Source organism: Columba livia, chromosome 2 (assembly GCF_036013475.1).
Source record: "Columba livia isolate bColLiv1 breed racing homer chromosome 2, bColLiv1.pat.W.v2, whole genome shotgun sequence".
NCBI classification, from domain to species: Eukaryota; Metazoa; Chordata; class Aves; order Columbiformes; family Columbidae; genus Columba; species Columba livia.
Genome location: NC_088603.1, coordinates 60,326,288 through 60,345,278, shown reverse-complemented (window position 1 = coordinate 60,345,278; position 18,991 = coordinate 60,326,288). Strand labels below are relative to the sequence as shown.

Below are 18,991 nucleotides of genomic sequence, written 5' to 3'. Positions count from 1 at the left end.
TGCAGAAAAATGTCTTAATGTTTCCAGATAGCATCCTTTCCTTTCTTTCCCACTGCCTACTGTGTACTTGGATGACCCCTTACAAATTTCTGCCCATTAAATGGATGCACTTGCTGTGCTTCTCCATGCTAAATTGTATTCTTGTAGATATCATATGAGATAAATAGAAAACAAAGTGGTAATATTAGTTACAGTCAGTGCAGAGTATTTTATCAAAGGAAATAGTCGTTGACATTTTTTTCTGAGATACGGAAGAGAAGCAACCAGAGGAACTGTAGCATGCCCTCAAAGCTGCAGGCTCTCTTGTGTCCCTGGTTCTTTGAACCTCATTACTCTTTGTCTTCCCACGCTACTGTATACACACATGGAGTGAAATTCAGGACATCCTGAAGGGCCATGCAGAAAAATTTACTGCACTTCATGACTTTCAATCCCGTGAGAGCAGGACTGTAATGGAGGTAACTCAATCTCTTTTAGTCAGGTTCACTAGGTTCCTTCTGAACTGCTGCTTACAGCCAGCCTGCTGGTACTGCTGCCGTTGCCCACCAAGGAGCTTGAGCCCAACGCCTGTCTTGGCAGAGAGCTCTGCCTCTTGCAGCTTGCTCAAAATGAGACTCAGAGGATTCCCAAGCTCATGCTGGGGAAAGCAGTAACTCTGGATAGCACACCAGATCCTGGTCCTTTCTCATGCTTCCTGGCACACAACCACATTATTCAGGTTAGACTGCATGCCCATGGGCCACTGTTTTCTGCATTTTCATAAGGACTTTTAAAAAAAAGAAAAAAGGAGAGAAGGAGGGACGGAAGGAGGCAGGGAGAGAGGAAAGAAAGAGAAAGAGAGAGAGGGAAAGAGAGAGAGAGAGAAAAAGAGAGGAGGGAGAGGGAGGAGAGGGAGGGGGAGGGGGAGGGGGAAGGGGAAGGGGAAGGGGAAGGGGAAGGGGAAGGGGAAGGGGAAGGGGAAGGGGAAGGGGAAGGGGAAGGGGAAGGGGAAGGGGAAGGGGAAGGGGAAGGGGAAGGGGAAGGGGAAGGGGAAGGGGAAGGAAAGGAAAGGAAAGGAAAGGAAAGGAAAGGAAAGGAAAGGAAAGGAAAGGAAAGGAAAGGAAAGGAAAGGAAAGGAAAGGAAAGGAAAGGAAAGGAAAGGAAAGGAAAGGAAAGGAAAGGAAAGGAAAGGAAAGGAAAAGGAGGAAGTATTTAACAAAATCAAGTTTGGCACCTTTGTACCTGGCTGATAAAATATGAATATTCTCGTTGGTTATAGTAACACTCCAACAATGATGACAAATAGGAAAATGAGCTCACAAAAGAAAGGAGCATTTTGATCATCTGTTCTACAAGTTTTTTTTACAATACAAAACATGAAGTCTAACCCACCATGTTTTGCAGTCTACCACAGATCTTCTTTTGTTATTGCTATACTTAAAAGGAAAGTGCCACCATAATTAAAAAGGATTTTGTTCCTGGAGAAGACAAGCATTGGATATGCATAAAAATATTAATAAGACTGTTTCAGTGTCAACTCATCTATACAATTTTGAGATTCACTTTCTACTTTCTACATCTGTGACTCCAAAGTACATCTTAAATATTACCACCTGCTACGTAATTATACTTTGATAAGTTCATTCTTGCATAATTTTAAAATCCACAGCTTAGTAGGTTTATGGTCTCTGTCATCCTTATATTACACTGCACAGCCATTTTAAATTCCCTGTAAGGAAAATTTAAAAAATGAGAGAGAAATGAAACCTAGTGCAATGCATGGAAGAAAATCTTTGTGTAAAACTACTAGGATTCATTTATACTTCCTGTAAGCTGGGAAAAAAGAGAGCAGATTTCATTAGTGAATTATTTTAAACTATGCTATGGCCTTTCTTCCAAGTAAGCACAAAAAAAGCACTGTCAAAGATGGTGATATTAAAAGCCACAAGGTGGCAATGTTTCAGAGCATTCCTGAGATTTCTTGAAAAATTATGCTTATCAGTAAGTCATTATTACAATCATAATCATAAAAGATCATTCAAAAAGCTGCCATCTAATGCACAGGTTTTTGAGTAGGAAGAGGGTGGCTAACAACATACAGGTATGGTAGATGATCAATATACCATGTATGAACTGCACAATGGATTCAGGATGAGTTAACAGACGTGTACCAGACCAATTTGACATATTTCTATGGTTAAAATTAAATGTATCCACAAAACCATTGCATAAAACTTAACAAGAAATGCATGATAATTCTTTCAGTTAACGGAAATCTTCCTACTAGAAGTGAACTTGAGTAGGAAGCTAAATTCACAAAACCAAGCAGTGCCTTTATACTTAAATCATCTTTATTTGCCTCACTATGGTGCTGATACTGCAGGCAAGTAGCTATACAGATATGATCAGATGTGTGGTTTAGCCCCTCCTTCCTTCTTCTTCCCCTAGCTTTATATGCTGAGCATGAAATCACATGGTAAAGAATACCCCTTTGGTCAGTTGGGGTCAACTGTCCCAGCTGTGTCTCCTCCCAAATTTTTGTGTACCACCAGCTTACTCACCAGTGGGGCGATCTGCTAGGAAAACAAAACAAAACAAACAAAAAAACATCAAATGGGAGTTTTCAAATTTTCTCATATTTATTGTTAGTATAATAACTGTCCTTGTTTCTATCAAGCTCCAGCAGGATTTTAATTAACGGTATATCAATGAAAATGAAACTTTTTTTTGGCACAGAGCAGCCACTGAGCATATAATTCTAAATCTTCCTACATAGAAAGAAGACGATTTGCCCCTTCTATTGCAGAGTAAGGAAGACCAGGTTTCAGCTTTCAATAAAATTATCACCTCACAGTAGCACTGACAGCATGCATATGTTTTGAGTACATATGTTAAAAAGACATATTTAAAGCACAATGTTCAAAAATTTAATCTCTTTATGAAAACACTTTTGTGATTTAAGTAAAGAGCATCCTTAAAAATGACCAGAAAGACTACCAATCATCTGCCAATGTTGATCAGAGGGAACACAGAAGTGTTATTGCAATTCATAGGCAGGCCTGCAGCCAAGACATGTGAGCTCAGGCTTGCTGGAGGCTGAAGCACCGCACAGAGGGATCTGTTCCACCCCGAACAGGACTAGGATAACAATTCCATCATTGTATCTCACTCTCTTCTTTTCTTCTGAAGATGCTAGAAAGATGGGATCACAGGCAGCATCAGCTTCACCAACACTACTTCCTTCCAGGGTAAATGGAAGAGCAGACAGAGCTTCACTGGCTTAACCCTGCTGTACTAAGTTTGCTGTAGAGTTATACATTCACATTTTTCCAGTCCACAGCTATGTCTGGTTTGTTCCACCAGTGTAACACTGTATACTTGGGCTAGCATGTATGTATTTCTTGGGAAGTGAAAGTCACAGAGCTCAACTTTCAACAAGGCTGACACATACCCCTCTTCTGCCCTCACTAATCTTCCAGTCCCCAGCTAGTGGGATTTTTCTTGAAGAACACACTACATGTTCCAGCTCAAGATGATACTGGGACTGTGGCACCCTATGCTTTTCCTCTGCCCCATGAGATATGACTTCCTTCCTCACCCCACTCCTTCTCCAAAATCCATATATCTTCACCAGCTCCACACAGATACGTAGCAAACTTGCTGTGGTCTGCTCTGGCACCTTGCTAGGAAATGGGGCTAGCATAGAGGAGAGGGTGGAGAAAGGCCACAGACATCTCCAGTCTTCTTTCCGCGCTACTGGAGCAGACACACTGTGCAGCTGAGGGTCCAGAATGGGGGAAGAACCAGAGGAATCTTAAGGTCACACTGCTGTGCTAGTACCGGTGCTTTACAACATTCTTACTGTCTGACACAGCATATATTTAAAGCTGCACTAGCCACTCAGTATTAACACATGCCATTTCCTATTACAGATTTTTGCTGGCAGTGGAACAAGCAAGAACTCTTCAGTAAATATAAAGCTTTTGATTGCTAGTGATAGAAACATGAGCTTAGAAGCGGATGTAAGCAGACTAAGGATTTTAAAGAAACAGGAACCTCAAATCAAAAGCAATAATTTTAGAACCTAAGACATAGTAAGTGGTAAGCAGTTACCATTTCTTTTTTCAAAAACCACCGATGCCTTTGGTATAGCAATATGAAAGCAACTTATAGCAAAAACCGGTAAAACGGAACGGACACCAAAATCTCCAGGCACTAAGATAAAATACTTTGCTTTGAAAAATCCACCATTTTTCTAATCTAGATTAGAAAATTCTAAAAGCTTTTATCCTTTGCTGCTCATCCTCATTTTGTCTTCACAGAGCAGGGGAGTGAGCCTAACCTACCACCAGAAAATCACATTATCTTCCGAAGAGGAAAAAAACGAGGACCAGCCATGAACATGCTAAGGAAGCAATTAGTGTATGCACTCACTTGAACTGACAAGAGTGTTTCAGATTTAGTCCATTATTACCTTGTCAAACTGGGAAACTCCTAACCAAATGTACCTGAAGGGAAGCCAAACTCCACATAAAATCAGTTTATATTGAAGAGGTAATGAGGAACAGAAACTTTGGAAATAATTTAAATTATGTGACAGATGGAAGTTCATTCTAGAATGGCAGACCCGAAAAAAAATTACCTTAGAATGTATTTTTTTTCCAGTTAACAGGGTGTGGTCTAACTCTCTTCCTCCACAGAAGATTGACCAAAAGAAACAGGAAATACATCTATGAAAGTATGTGTGTGCAAACAGTGTATACTGTCCAACACTGGAATGAAAGCAAAGTGCTCTGCTCAGTACCCTGTTCATGGAGATAATCTGTGCTTAAGCAGTAACATAGCAACTCAGAAACCATTTGGCAAACTGCATGTGTGGCTACACCAGCTGCTGTAATGTGAAGCACCTATATGGCACAGGTGCTGGTCTATGGTAGAAGCACCTTGCATTTAAAGAGTGGCACAGCAAAAGTTGTGTCAGGCTTGTGTTAAAGCATTAGCCATCTTTTTGTTACAGTTAAGACACTTCTAGAAGTTAAAACAATTCTGTGGATTACAATAAAAACACATGTAAGGAAACTTTCCTAATGACATTTTAAAGCTCCTTATGAATTCCCTCTGTTGCGAGAAGAACATCAGGAATCAGTCCTGAGGTTGCATTACTTTATACCATGACATCCTACTAAAATACATAAAAGCATTGCATGAGTGTCCACATAGCACTGCTGTCATGGATATTTATCTAAATTTAGAAATCAGTTATAAGAAAGTGCTTTTAAAGTATCTTTCTTACTATTTAACTTGAGGATCTGATGCACTACAGCCAGAGTTCTTACCAATGACAATTTACCTTAGCAATTGTTATCCATGATGTTATCTGTTATAGCTGTATGGTAGTGTATTTTTAATCATCTAATAGCAGGTTTGTGTGCTCTTATTTTTCCCTCCTCCTCCATTCTCTCTAAGAGACAATACACAGAGTAAGCAGGAAAAAATAAACTGAAAAGTTCAGAGTTAAACACCACCAGCATATTTGACATTTCCCAATATTTATTTCAAAACTCCTAATAGCCAAAGTATTAACATGGTTTAGAATGATACAACTATTTTTTAACTTATCTATTTATGTTTGTCTACTCTACTCAATGTAAGCCAGCATCCACTACAGCATAGAAGGACTTAACATAGGTGGCATGAATATATGTCACACATAAATCTATGAGAAAAAACAAAGTGCAACAAACAGCAGTCCAAGGAATCCCCCTAGTATGAATGACTACATAGACTTATACTAAAAAGAAAAATTCACATGCCCTATTTTCTTCCTTAGAAATCTGTTCAGTTGCCATATTTCAAACCTTGTGTCCAAAAATGAAATGGTTAATGACTGATCTAATTGACATAGTAACATCAGGAAGCTTTCAGGGAGTGAAATAAAGTTAAAGCAAGTTGTTACAGTAGTCATCTGGCCTGCTGTTACAATTGTGTCTTTTTAAAGGGTTTTATTGATTTTTCTATAATATCATATGCTACATTTTGCAAATAAAATACTTGGGTAGAGTAACACAATTACAAGGAAATTGAAATACATGTACTTTGTATGATTTAGAAGTAAATGTTTTTTCTTGTGTGTTACTGAGTTTATACAGTTTGCCATTTCAAGTCCAGTTGCAAGACAACTCTCTCTTACCATTCAGCTGTGTAGCCCTAAGTTTAGGTGTCTACCTGATACCACTCCCAGGATAAAACCTCATCTCATCATCAGCAAGAATAGAAGGGATTAACTACCGTTGTTCGTGTCTATGACTACTGAGGATTACTACCTATATGTTAAAAAGTTAGACTACAAGTTTCACTTTTACTTGGTCAAATTTAGGTAAGAAGAACTCCAATGGTATCCCAAACAATGCAGCTTCTGGCACCAACTGCATTCAGATGACATGTTCTGCATAAAAAGAGGTGAAACAGAGCTGTAAAACTAGAACACATTTATTGCAACCCCACCTTGCAAGCGGTAACAAGCAGTTCCTAATGACTCCAGGTTGAAGCTGAAGCCTTCCGCCTGAAGGTTCACATTTAACCTCAGTAGCCCCAGATTTATTATTTGCTGTATTAAGGATAGACATGTGCATGACTATTGCAGGACTGGGAACTACCTGATGCTAGTCAGTGGAAAGCTTCTGGGCAATTAGTACTGTGAGGGACAGAGAAATGTGCCTCTTCACAACTCCTTTTACTTGAGAAAGGTGGAAGACAGACCTAGGTTGCCACATAGGTTCATCCCAGCTCTGTGTAAGGATCTAAGCAGCCGAAGGTTGCAAACAAAGCACAGAGTATGACAAGTTCCCATCACTGTTGCTGCGGTTATTTGGCTAAGAGGCATTGCTGGCCAGCCTGCATGAGTGGGCATGAAGCTGAGCAGTTCAAACTGAGAGCGTGGAATTGCAACATTCCTTATTTTCTCTTTTCCCTATCCTAGAAAAGAACAGATAGATTTTTGAAGGTGGACTTTCCTGTGGAAGATGTGGTTTGATGACAAAATAAATTCAATTTTAAGCATCCTCCTAACAGAACACAGTGCTAATGTGGTACAGGCTCAACCTGTTAGCTAAAATTAGTCCACCTAAATTTTTCAAAGATTGCTCTGGCTAGCTTTTGCAGAGGATCAGTTATCACCTCTCACCCTGCAATTTGTGTACAATCAGGATCACCTCCCTGTTGCACACTAGATAATTTTACAAGAACATTTTTTTGTGCCCACACATGATCCAGATGAAATGTCTGCTGCAGGGCAATTTGCTGATGCATATAGCCAGTATCAATGATTACAGACACAGGGCCTGTGTTTTAATGATAAATTTCATATTTTCTTCTCTGTGTAATATCAAGATTGTTTTGAAGGGGAATCTGAACCCAGCAGGGAATTTGAATCTAAAACACCCTAAGTGGCAGTTCAGAGTATTCTGCACTGAGACTCATGGTATCTTCTATTGAGGCTGGTTCATTTTCCATGAATAGGTATTAATCAAATCTCTGACTCTGAGATGTCCCAGTTACTATACGCAATATTAAGGATATTGCCCTAGAACGCAGCAGACACTTGGAATGCATAGACATATACATAGTATATGGGATACTAGTAAAGGGAACAGTCTTACCTCACAGCAAAACCAATCAGACTATCTGGAATGCTGAAGCACAGAGCTGGCTGCCTCAGCCCAGTGCTTCCTGACTCCCTGTAGTTTTTAGTGCTTCCTTCAGCTTCTTATGTTGAAGCCTGTAATGAACTTAAATTTCATGCATGGTAGTGGAGTACATAACTATTTCATGAAAGATAGATGCCACCACTGAATACATTTCTCCAGTCGCAGTGGTTTGAAAGGCTAAATGTGAATTCATAAATAGTTTTTAAGATAGGCAACCCCCCATTCTGGAGACTTCGTTGTTCTCCTGTTGTTTTTCCACCATCATGTTCTAATTGTGAGCAAGTACAAAAGTAACACTTAGAAGTTAAGGAAAGGTATAAGAAGTTGCTTGAAAGATGGTCTTTATTTTGCAACCATATTTGCAGGTACTTATGCAATTAAAACCCAGTGATGATATCTAAGCTGTCTTTGTGGGCTTTGGAGGTTTGAATGATGTCAAACATTTTTCCAGCTTTCCTCGTACAAAAACAACACGCACTTTTCACATCAGCCTGTGCTGCAGCAAGTGCAGCGATGGAAATTATAAAGTTTATCTCCAAATCCAATTCATGAATATGCATAAAAATATTCTTATTGTTGTGTGGGGGGAAGAAGTTGAGTAAGATTCATTACAAAGTTGGCAAGATTGGGGTAGGAAATAGCTTCCATACATTGGAGACTAAACAGGCTACAATTCTTTAGTTTGGAGAGGGAGCTGAGCAGGCCTATGAGAGAAGTCTACAGTATTGTGAATGGCATGGAGGAGGTTACTGTAGAATGACTACTCATAATTTATCACAAAATAATTGCTGGAGAGCACCCAATCAAGTCATCAGATAGTAAGCCTATGACAAATAAAAGGAAGTCATGTTTCAGAGAGTGTATAATTAAAGTCAAATTCACCATCACAAAACTGTGGTGAGGACAAACCTATACAGACACTGAAAGAGAGACTAGAAAAATGGAAGATGGTCATCTACAGGCCTGTAAACGCAGTGGTCCAGTTGCACTTCAATTTCAGATGGCCTCAGAATTGCAATGCTACCATTTCCTTGGAGCATCGCACCACTTTAAGAGTTGCCACGCTGGGAATTAATAAGTGGTGATCTACAACTTCCTTACTGGTTTCCCCTTTGAATCAGATGGCAAGCAGCCTCAATCAGCAGCAGATTACTTCTTTCTCTATGCTGAATGCATCCCTCATTCCCCATTCCTGCTCACTCCTTTCTCACTCACTTGGGAAGGGGTGAAGCACTGCCTGGAGGCCACTCTCAGAATCGGTAGAGACATCTAATGCTGGGAGTCCTCCAGGGAGCAGGGTGACAATGCCTTGCATGAAGTGGACACAGAGAAAGTGTCCAGTGGGAGTAGAGGGGAAGGGCTCAGGTGCTCTGAAGGAACAGGAACAGAACAAATGCAGTTCCAGGGAACAGGTTCCACCTCATAATATTTATTCTTAACTGCCTGTTCTGCAAAGGATGGTCTTCATGCTGAGATTTATAGACAATGAAAAACCTTATCCCAGGTGAATGATTATTATTATTTGCTCATGGTCTAAAACTCATTTGGTTCTTGGCCTTCACTCCTGGTGTTACTCTGGAACTGCAGTCTAACATTCAGCAATGTAACAAAAGTATGAAGCCACCATTGAGGCCAGTTATTTGTTGTGACCAAAGAGAACAGGTAACAGGATGAACATCAAACTGAAGTTTAAAAGAGTCCATCTGCTCCCCTTCTCCCCAGCAACGCCTCCAAAGCCTCCTTGCAAACTCCTACATGATAACTCCAAAAATGCTACATGAGATCTTTGCTTAAGCTCATAGAAATTGATTTATCAAAATCATCACATGGTGCTATTACTACAAATGCATCCCATATAAGGAGAATTGCTGTAAGTAGGACACAGGGGAAGAAACCTCAGTTATGTTTTCAGCATTAGTATCTGTGTCACAGAGTCAACACTTTAACTCCAGAAGGCTGTTTATGTTCAAAAGACAAGACCGTGTTCTTTCCTTTCCCACTAGAGACTTGCACGGAAATACCAGGGAAAGGTGTTCACATTTTGGATTACAATTGTCAGTGTAAAAGGTCGATGGTATTTAGGCCAAAGCATTTGAATAAGACATGAAAATCTAACAAAAAAATTCATTCCTTTTTATCATGTAATGTTGGTACTTCAAAGAACAAAAATACATGAATGAACACAGAAACTGAACTAGGTCAGCAGCATCGCTTTTGCTCTCAAACACTTTTGAGTGTTGCCAGCTGGAAACTTGGGCTAAGTTATGCCACAGCAACTGCAGAATAATTTTGTAGCCTGTAATCACATCTTTATTGTTACGATGATTTTAGAGGTGTTCTAATACAGTGTGAGAGCTGTCATATAAAGTATTTCGTGGTACTTTTGACAGTTAATTAGTGTATTTCACACATGTATTCAGTTTTACATCGTGTTGCATAAGGTTAATTTCATAAGTGTAGGAGAAAATTGTCTTCTCTTCACTGACCTGTATACTGCATTGGAAAAACATTTGCACGATTCTCTAAGTATACTATCAACAGTAATGGTACTTATGTATAATGTTTTTGCTTTCTTGTGTTTCTATATGCACGGATAAAATATAAAACAAGATAGATTGCTAATTTGCTAACTAGAGAAGCACAATAATCAATATTATTTTAATGTTGGATCCTAGAAGTGGGTTTTCAAAGGCACAAATGGCAGAGTTGCCTAAGTCCTATGGAAATTCACTGCTGGCACATTTATGCCTTTGAAAATCTGCAGCTTTGGATTACAAAAGACCAGACTCAAACCTAAGGGCTTTGATCCTAATACCATTTTTACACAGTGAACAGAAAAATGCGGTTGTTCAAAGAAAATGTCTACTTATTATAGAGTACCTTCAGATCATAAAAATGCATTCAGTCAGTGAACAGAAAATGCTTAATGACTTGCATTGTTTCATGCATAGGAACAGACTTGCTAGAGAAAATGCAAGTGAAGGGAAGCAAAAGTGTGTGAGGTACACAAGCTTTAAGGTCTCTGACATCTGATGAACAGACCTTATTAGGTTTAAGATTCAGATCTGTGAATAACAACACCAAGCTCCAAAATATAGCATTTTTTTGATTGCTTCCAAATCTGCTTGGAAGATTGCTTGATAAAACTGTGTGAAATAAACCATCAAACTACTAAGGTGGCTTTTGAAAAAAGGAATAGGTTGTTATTACAGTTATTGATGTATATCGGTGCAGCCCTCTCTCCTCAAAATGTTTACTTGTGTTTATAGGTCTCATGAATGCAAACAGGTTATAGCACACACAGCCAGAAGAGAGGTATTTACAGCATAACTAACACCTGCCTAAAAACATCCATGCTGAAAACAAACAATCAAACAAATAAAAAAAACCCACAACCAAACAACAGCATCTTAAGTTGCAATAGAATGTTATCTTTGCCTCAGCCCTAAAATGCAACCCCCCCTGGTACTGGAGCCGACAGCAGCTGTGGGATTAGCCTGCACCTCCTGTGTGTGATGCAGATGAAGAGTGAAGTGTGTGTTTGCAATGGGGAGGAAAAGCTGAAGCAGGCAGGGGGAAGCAGCACCCTTCCTTCACCATGGAAACACACACATACCCTATCATGCACTCAGCAGCAACGTCCTGACTTGTAGTTCACATAGCTACAGTCATCTCAGAAGAAACGGAGAAAAAGAAATAAGGCTTAGAAACTGACCTGTTTTTCATTTTCATCCTCCAGCCTCAGCCTGTCCTCAATGCAGTTCCTGGCCTGAAGGAATGCCTTCCTCTGAGCCCTTTCTGTCAAAATCCTCACAAAGACCCCATACAAATTTACACTGACAAAAAGGATTGCATTGGCCACAAGCTGTAAGAAAGAAAGAAAAGTAAATGAATATTTTAAAACACAGATTTTTATGTTACATTTCTGGTCAGCAAAATCTAAAACAAAAAAAAAGGAAATAAAAGAAAATAATTTAAAAGTGCACCATCTTTAAAAATTCTACCTTGCTAGCCATGTCACAGATATCCCTTCCCACAACCCAGCTGCAGTGAAACAATTATAGCAGCTACCACAAGTCCAGGCAAGCAAAACTGCAAAATACACAACTTTGCATCTTCTGAAGTTAATTTCTCTTATGATGATCTGTAGCTTATCACTTTTATTCAGCATAAGTTCTTTCATCAGCCCATTGGCATATCTGTCAATCTAATAAAGAAAGCAGTATCTTCAGCATTTGTTCTATTGCAAGATGCCCAGAAGACTAAAATTATTTTACTATGCCTTTGCAAAGCAGGGAGACTACTGTCCCTTTCTTTATAGTTGAGATGCAAGGCATCGACAAAATCTGTGACTAAATAAAAATGTATGCTTGGGCACTCCAAGGTTCCATAATGTGCAATTTGCACTTGGAAAATCTGCTTTGCTTCCCATATCTATACTGTTAGCAACCACACTGTATTTTTTGAGAAATCATCCAAAATATTGTTGATGCTATCCTGTAGCAGACCTCTCAGGTGCTGAGTGCTTTCAATTGATGGCTCTTGGCATAAACCAAGCCCCATCACAATAATATAAACAGGAACAATTAATTACTTTTGAACGACTTCTATGAACAGTGCTTTCATGGAGACAGAAATGACCCAACTACCCTTCTGGGTTTTTACAGTATGCGATAAAGTTGTTAACTAACCTAAATAACTCGACAGTGGCTTGCACACAACCTCCCTAAGACAATACTGCCCAAGTTTCCCACCGCATCTCTAATGTCTGTAACATGTCTTCAGATGGCAAATTCTGCAATGCAATGCAGTAGTTGATTAGAAAGGAGGCAATAAGACCTATTTACCCCATACATTTCAAGTCTCATTCTCCATATTTACTCCAGTTACTACCACAGCATCATGATAAGGGTTCATGGGACTCAAAAATTCCAATATTTCAGAAATCAGCTGGCACATGAATTGGCCATGACTGGGTATAATAAGAGCAAAGAAAGGCATTACAGCAAGTAATATAATTCATGTACAATTCCTGTTCACCTAAAATAGTTCATAAAGACCATATACCTGACATTTATTTCTTAATTCAAGGTATACATTTCAAGCTAGCACATCTCTACTGTTCTGTGATCTGCTACTGTAAATTGGAGACCACTGCCATTGTTAGCACTGCATAGTGAGTCCAGCTGTGCCAAAAACACAATAAAGTTTTAAAAAAAATAGAACCATTGACATCATTGTAGACAATGTTCACTGACTAACAGGACTAGTGCTGAAGGCTTAAATCCAGCCAAGACAGTAAGTAAAGATCCAAAATTACATCCAGAAACTCCTTGCTGATTTTGGAGAAACTTTGGGAAATGTTTCACCCTACAAAATCAAGAAGAAAGCTTCTGACGTGTATAACTAATAGCAGTATACATCTCCACTTCCTATGATCTCAGTATAGTGGGGAAAATGGAAAGATTCATTTTGGGTGGGTTCTCCTGACCTTCATGGATTCACAGCTCCTCTTTTACCTTCATACCTGGTTGATATTACTTAACAGGACATCAACAACAACTTCCCTGTAAACATTCTCACCAGCACAAAACCAAAAGATACCCTGTGACAATAAAAGGAGCTGTGCCCAGTGTTAGCATTTTCTTTCTCCTCAGATATCGAAAGAGTTATCTCACAGGAGCTAACACTAGTGAAGAATGGTGTTATGGCTTCCTGTTGAGAACTGTAAAATGTGGGTTCAGGTGTCATCAGTCAGATTAATTTCAACCTGAGGATCTCATATACCATGTCATTTCTCAGGTCTGTAGATGGTAAAAAATTGAAGATGAGCAGTACATGAGCATGTTGTTTCATGATATAGGCTGAGCACAAAGAGTGCAATTCCTATCCTGCCTTATTTTGTGTTATCACAGAGAAATGTTTGAGGTATATAAATTTTCAGCGTAAGTTAAAGCCTACTAAAATGAAATTCCTGTATAAATTCCAGTAGAATCCTATTTTTAGAGATACGAATGTGGCCACACTCACCTTTATCCCTGCATTTTATCATGCTGCAGTGTAGAGACAACAGTGTATTTTACAGCTAATTCTTAGAAGTATAATGGAATAAAAATACAAAAGGATTTGTAAAGGCCCTATTCAAAGGCAGTAGAAAGAACCCACAGAATAACCTGTTAAGACAGTTACACAGTGCAACTACTTGACTGTGTACATATACAAACCAGCTCCTAATTACACAGGGTGAAAAACTAATACTATCTTTATGTGCTGATATCACAGTGGCCCAAGACATAAATAATTACTTCCAGAGAGAACTAAAAAAAAAAAAAAAATAGTCAACTCAGTTTCTGGACTTTAACTGGAAACAGTAAAAGACCATATATTGTAACAATTTGCCAGCTGTTCTGGGACTATCATTATGATTTCACTCAAGTGATGGTGATCACCTGGACTGGGGGTAACCAGTAAGTGCATTCCTGCAATCATCCAGCTGCTTTCAGACTCAGCAGGGTAAGTAATTTTCTGACATGCTTTGAACAGTTTAAGATAAAACAGAGGCTTAGCTGTCAGCTCTGGCCTGCAGGGAATCAGGAAAAGTGATAAAGCAAGTAAAATATTCATAGATTTCAAAATGTGAGAAAAGAAAGTAGGGCACATTGTCTCCTGAGGTATGAGTTCCTTCCCTCCACAACCCATTTTCTGCTTAATTACTGTTTTTTTCCCAATTGCAAACTGCATACATCTCTCTCTTTAGGTTTCTCAAATGCATGCCATTTCCTGGTCCTTTTCATTTTAGTATGTAAATATGTAACACTATATATATACACACAGGCATACATATATAACTTAACATATATTATGTGCCATAACTCCATAAGAGGTTGGGAGACTTGCTGTTAAAACTAAGAATCATTGAAGATGTACTGAGGCCTTCAGAACTGCTGAAATATCAAGGAATTAAATTTTAAATCCTTCCTACAATATTCACTATACTACTGCTTAGTAGCAGAGAGTGCTCTTCAGGTTTCACCATTGCCTTCTATTTACAGTACTACCAAAGAAACAATTTACTTAATGCAACACAAAATGTCTCAAAGACATTTTTATGATGCAACCTCTTTCAAACACTATTACTCTCACATTCCATAATGAGACTATAGGTCAGACAGAGTAAAAAAAAAGGAATCAGGGTCATTAAAGTCTTTTAAAAAATTTATTTATTGTTGTAGCTGAATCTTTTATTGTGCATTCAGCATATGTGCTGCGCTTCCATACCAACATCCTGAGATTTAGGTTTCTCTAGTCTTTGGTTGGGTAGACTTTCTGCCACTGGATGAACTCTGGCATAGTTCCTTGTGCTGGCTCTAGAGGGTGTTACCAAAGGAGGACTTCCAACACAGAGAGCTAGTTCTTGTGGGCTGCCTAGTCAGTGAAGAGGGACTGGCAGCTCCAGCAGGTATTTTAACCAAATTTTTGTCTCTCCTGATTTTTTATCCGTTGACGTTCCCGCATCTGAGGTTAGTTTTGGTAGGGAACTCCCATCAGGGAGTGAGCAAATAATTCTGGAGGTAAGAAGCATGTAGCATTCACATGCGTACATAGGGCTTGTGGAGTTCAATCAAAGATCTCCTTTCTTTTTTTTTTTTTTAATTCCCCAGAATCATCTCCCACTTTTTGAGTGTCCCTTGGGATTAGTTGAGAGGCTCTTTGAAGAGTGTCTCAAAACTTTTCTCTCTATTCCAGATAGGATTTATTCTCCACTTCTTTTACCGTCAAAGAAGGAACCCTCATGTGTACACTCATGGCATGCGCTTGTTCTCTCAAACAAATGGTGGAAGCTCCTGTTGAGAGGCCTCTGTTTACTCAGCACACTAACTCTGCTATCAGGTAAACAGTTGCACAGTAGATGATTCAAACCTGAGGCTGATTTTCATTGTGGAATAGCTTTCTGCTTGTCTCACAAAATTGCCTCATAGGAAGATGTGGTTATTTCACAAACATGCAAATGACTTCTGGATCACTTGAAGACTACGAAGTGGCATTAATATTGATAGATATTTAAATACTCAACTGAAGTACACTAAATGAGAAATACAAATTCCCAGAAAACTTCAGGAGACTCCCTCAGAACTTCATTGTGATTTCTAAAACTTGTCACGTGAATGGGACTGAGAAGGCATTTCAATAGCTACCACGCCAAGGGTTATAATTTAGTGGCTAACATCAATATTTTATTTATTCTCAGCAGCATGAGTTCTCCCGATATCCCATGAAGTAGAGTGGAATACATAGGAAAAATGGCTGGCATTTCCAGGTGAAGGTTGAAATTTGAAGAAAAGACAAGATCAATGCAGTTCTTGTATGTCCTAAACCTCACAAAACTCATTAAGATGAGAGTTATGTAGGGCTTGGATTCTACTTCCGGTTTTCCCTGTTAATTGAATTTTACTGCAAGTAATTTCTGTGCCACTATTGTTCCTGTTATGTAGACAATGTTACATTTACTCATTCTGTCAAAATGCTTTGAGATATGGCAATGAAATGTGTTTCTGTAAAACATGAATGTCTATTGTGAGGCATGCCTTTAAGGAGTGTCATGAGCAGCTTACCAAAATGAGTCAGTGCTTCCACCATTAAAACTCTTGAAGAAGAAAGCAAGACTGTGCTATTCATGAAAACTATTGATATCATGAAGAAGACCTTTTACAAGTTTAAACAAAAATCATTTATCTTTTTCCTGTTATGGAAAATGTTACCATTAAAACAGTGTTTTATTTACAGCACAAGACTACATAAAAGAGAATGCATGATTGCCTCTTGATCCTGACGTGATTTTGTCAAGTTTAGTAATTCACTCAATCAACTCACTTTGTAACCTTTTGAGAACACTTAATTACTGTATATGCTCCCTCTGTTTGCTTCAAGTGACATAACATAGGAGCGGAACTTCTCCCTAGTTCCTCACTGCATCCCAGAAAACACATCATCCTACTAGAGAAGGCAGCCGAACAAATTTTCTCCAGATTAAATAAATGTATTCCCATTTTTAATAAATATCCTGTTTTAATTTTGTTAGTTTTTGTCCTAACTGGTTTATGCCACGTACTAAGAAAATACTGTTCTGCTGTGCTATTCTCTGTGATGTTTGTCTTCATTTGCATCCCTCCTGAATCTACAGCATATTCTCAAAGGGAATTAGTGACTAATTATTTCAGTGATAACACGTTGAATGAGAGCAGATGTCACTGCTGAGGAAAATACAGAAGCACGGGAGTGTCTATAACCATACAAGTGAAGAGAGACTTTCAGGATACCCAGGATGCTATATCTGTTAACCACAGCTAGTTTTTTTTAAATGTACAGGCACAATGTATAATTGCAGAAGTACACTCTGTGTCTCTCTCTCTCTGTTTGCATACATGTTTGACTAAAGTACAAGACATAATTTATAACCACTATTTAAAATACATGCCATAAACCTTTCTAATAAATGCCCCCTACAAAAACAAAGTCATTGAGCTCCTCAGTGTTAAAAGTTCATTTGTTGCACCTTTCTCTAAAGGCCATGTCCTTTTAACTTGGAAACATGCACTGGGAGGACCGTTAGTGCAAGGCAACAAACTCTTTCCAAAGCCAAGAGAAGTGCTGAGGCTATCACAGACAGAAGAGAATATATGAAGAATATTGCACATGAAGAAGTACAGTTTCCCAGTCATCCATACTAATCAGTCAAGTCTACGTACAAAAGAAAACTGGCTGATCTCCAGTTTTTCACTACATGAGAGGCTATGAATGCCTCTCAGATAAAATATGAGAGAGATGATATCTCAGCTATTATATTTCTTTCTTTTGCTGTTACATTATGGTACTGCACTCCAGACTGTGTAACAGGTTCACAGCAGAACATACACCTTAAATGTATTAATATAATCTCAGTCACTTCGATCTGTGGAAAGCTGACATAATGAGCTACCCAGTAAAAAGTCAAAATATTCTTATTCACTGGCTTACATGTCACATCCCACTAATTTCTTTCTGCTGAGAGAGGCAAATGGGCAAATGTCACATGTCTTTCCTGATTTATTTTTTGCATTCTTTTATGGTATATTGTAAGTCACCATCAAACAAATAAGACCTCAGTTCTTTTGTGCTTTTGGGGTGGGTTGTTATGGTTTGGAGGTTTTTGGACATTGCAATTGTTCCTAAGCATCTATCACAAAAAAACTTAGAATATTTTGCCAAAGCTATTTGAAATAATTTCTATAGAAATATTGGCCAATAGTTTTATTTATTTGTGCATGTTATTTACTTGCTTGACAGAGTCCAGGTGATCAGCCCCTGAAGATGTTCTATATCAAGCAAAAAAATACAGCTTTATCTCCTTTTCCTATTAGTTAGTATAATGGCATGTTGTGCAATTAGAGAGTAGTACAGTAATCTCTTGTCCAAAATCTGTCTGCGTTTGTTGTATGCAACACATGGTTCCTTGCCAGTACTTGTTCCCCCACAAGAACCCACCTGAACATCTTAATACATTTTATCTTTAAAGCTGCAGTAATTAAATACATAAAGACTTGTGGGGATATACTATCCAAGATAGTTTTAAAGTTTTGGTGGGACTACAGTTGCTACGTGATGGGATCTTCAGATCTTAAATGCAATTTTTCTTCATTTGAGTCCTGTATATGACTGAAAAATAACATGTAGCAGCCCCCGTCTTGTGCCTGGCTGCTGTAGACAGTAAGTGTTTCCTATCTAGTTTACAGCTCTCAGACTACAGAGACACAGGATGAGGCCATGGCTTCAGTTCAGCAAGGGGCGACAGGTTTTCAGATCGCTCCTGTAACAACCCAGGAGGAAGATTGCCCAGTCAAAGAGGGACAGCCTCCTTTTGCAGCCCACTGTGTGCCATCAGTCAAGTGAACTAACTGTTGTCTCATGGTCCTGTGGCATGATTTGGTCGTATCCATAAAACGTAGTCCACAATGTGCCTCTTATGGGACCTGGCTTACCGAAGACTGATAGCTATGCTCTGAGCGCCTGCACATTCTGGCAGCAGGAACACAATTTCAGCTTTTCCCTCAGGACCTCTTACTCATCAGCTTTAGTTGTCAAAGTGTTTTCTGTAAAAACTCAAAAGTGCTCTATAAAGCTTTGCCAATAAAGAGCGCCAGGGCAGAGGGCTCATTGGGTCAGCCAGTGATGGAGCTGCTGACTTGGTCTTCCCAAGTCCCAGCTCTGTTCTCCAAAGGTTCAAGCTGGGTCTTGTCAAGGCTAGGAACTGCTACTGGGGACAAAGTACT

The 18,991-nt window shown here is 39.0% G+C and overlaps 1 protein-coding gene across 4 annotated transcripts in view; it reads right to left on the bottom strand.

Annotated features, from left to right (window-relative positions):
* The window catches only part of ADCY1 (adenylate cyclase 1), a 144,229-nt gene that overhangs the window by 91,069 nt on the left and 34,169 nt on the right, over positions 1-18,991 (bottom strand). For 3 of the 4 annotated variants that reach the window (XR_010470219.1, XR_010470220.1, XM_005510172.4), the window contains exon 2: positions 11,401-11,550. The exons of the other annotated variant lie outside the window; for it this stretch is intronic. Coding sequence is in view for 1 of the 3 variants with exons in the window: in XM_005510172.4 (XP_005510229.2) it covers positions 11,401-11,550 (150 nt within the window). In the remaining 2 variants the exon portion in view is untranslated. The remainder of the gene's footprint in view (positions 1-11,400; positions 11,551-18,991) is intronic. 4 annotated transcript variants of the gene reach the window in all.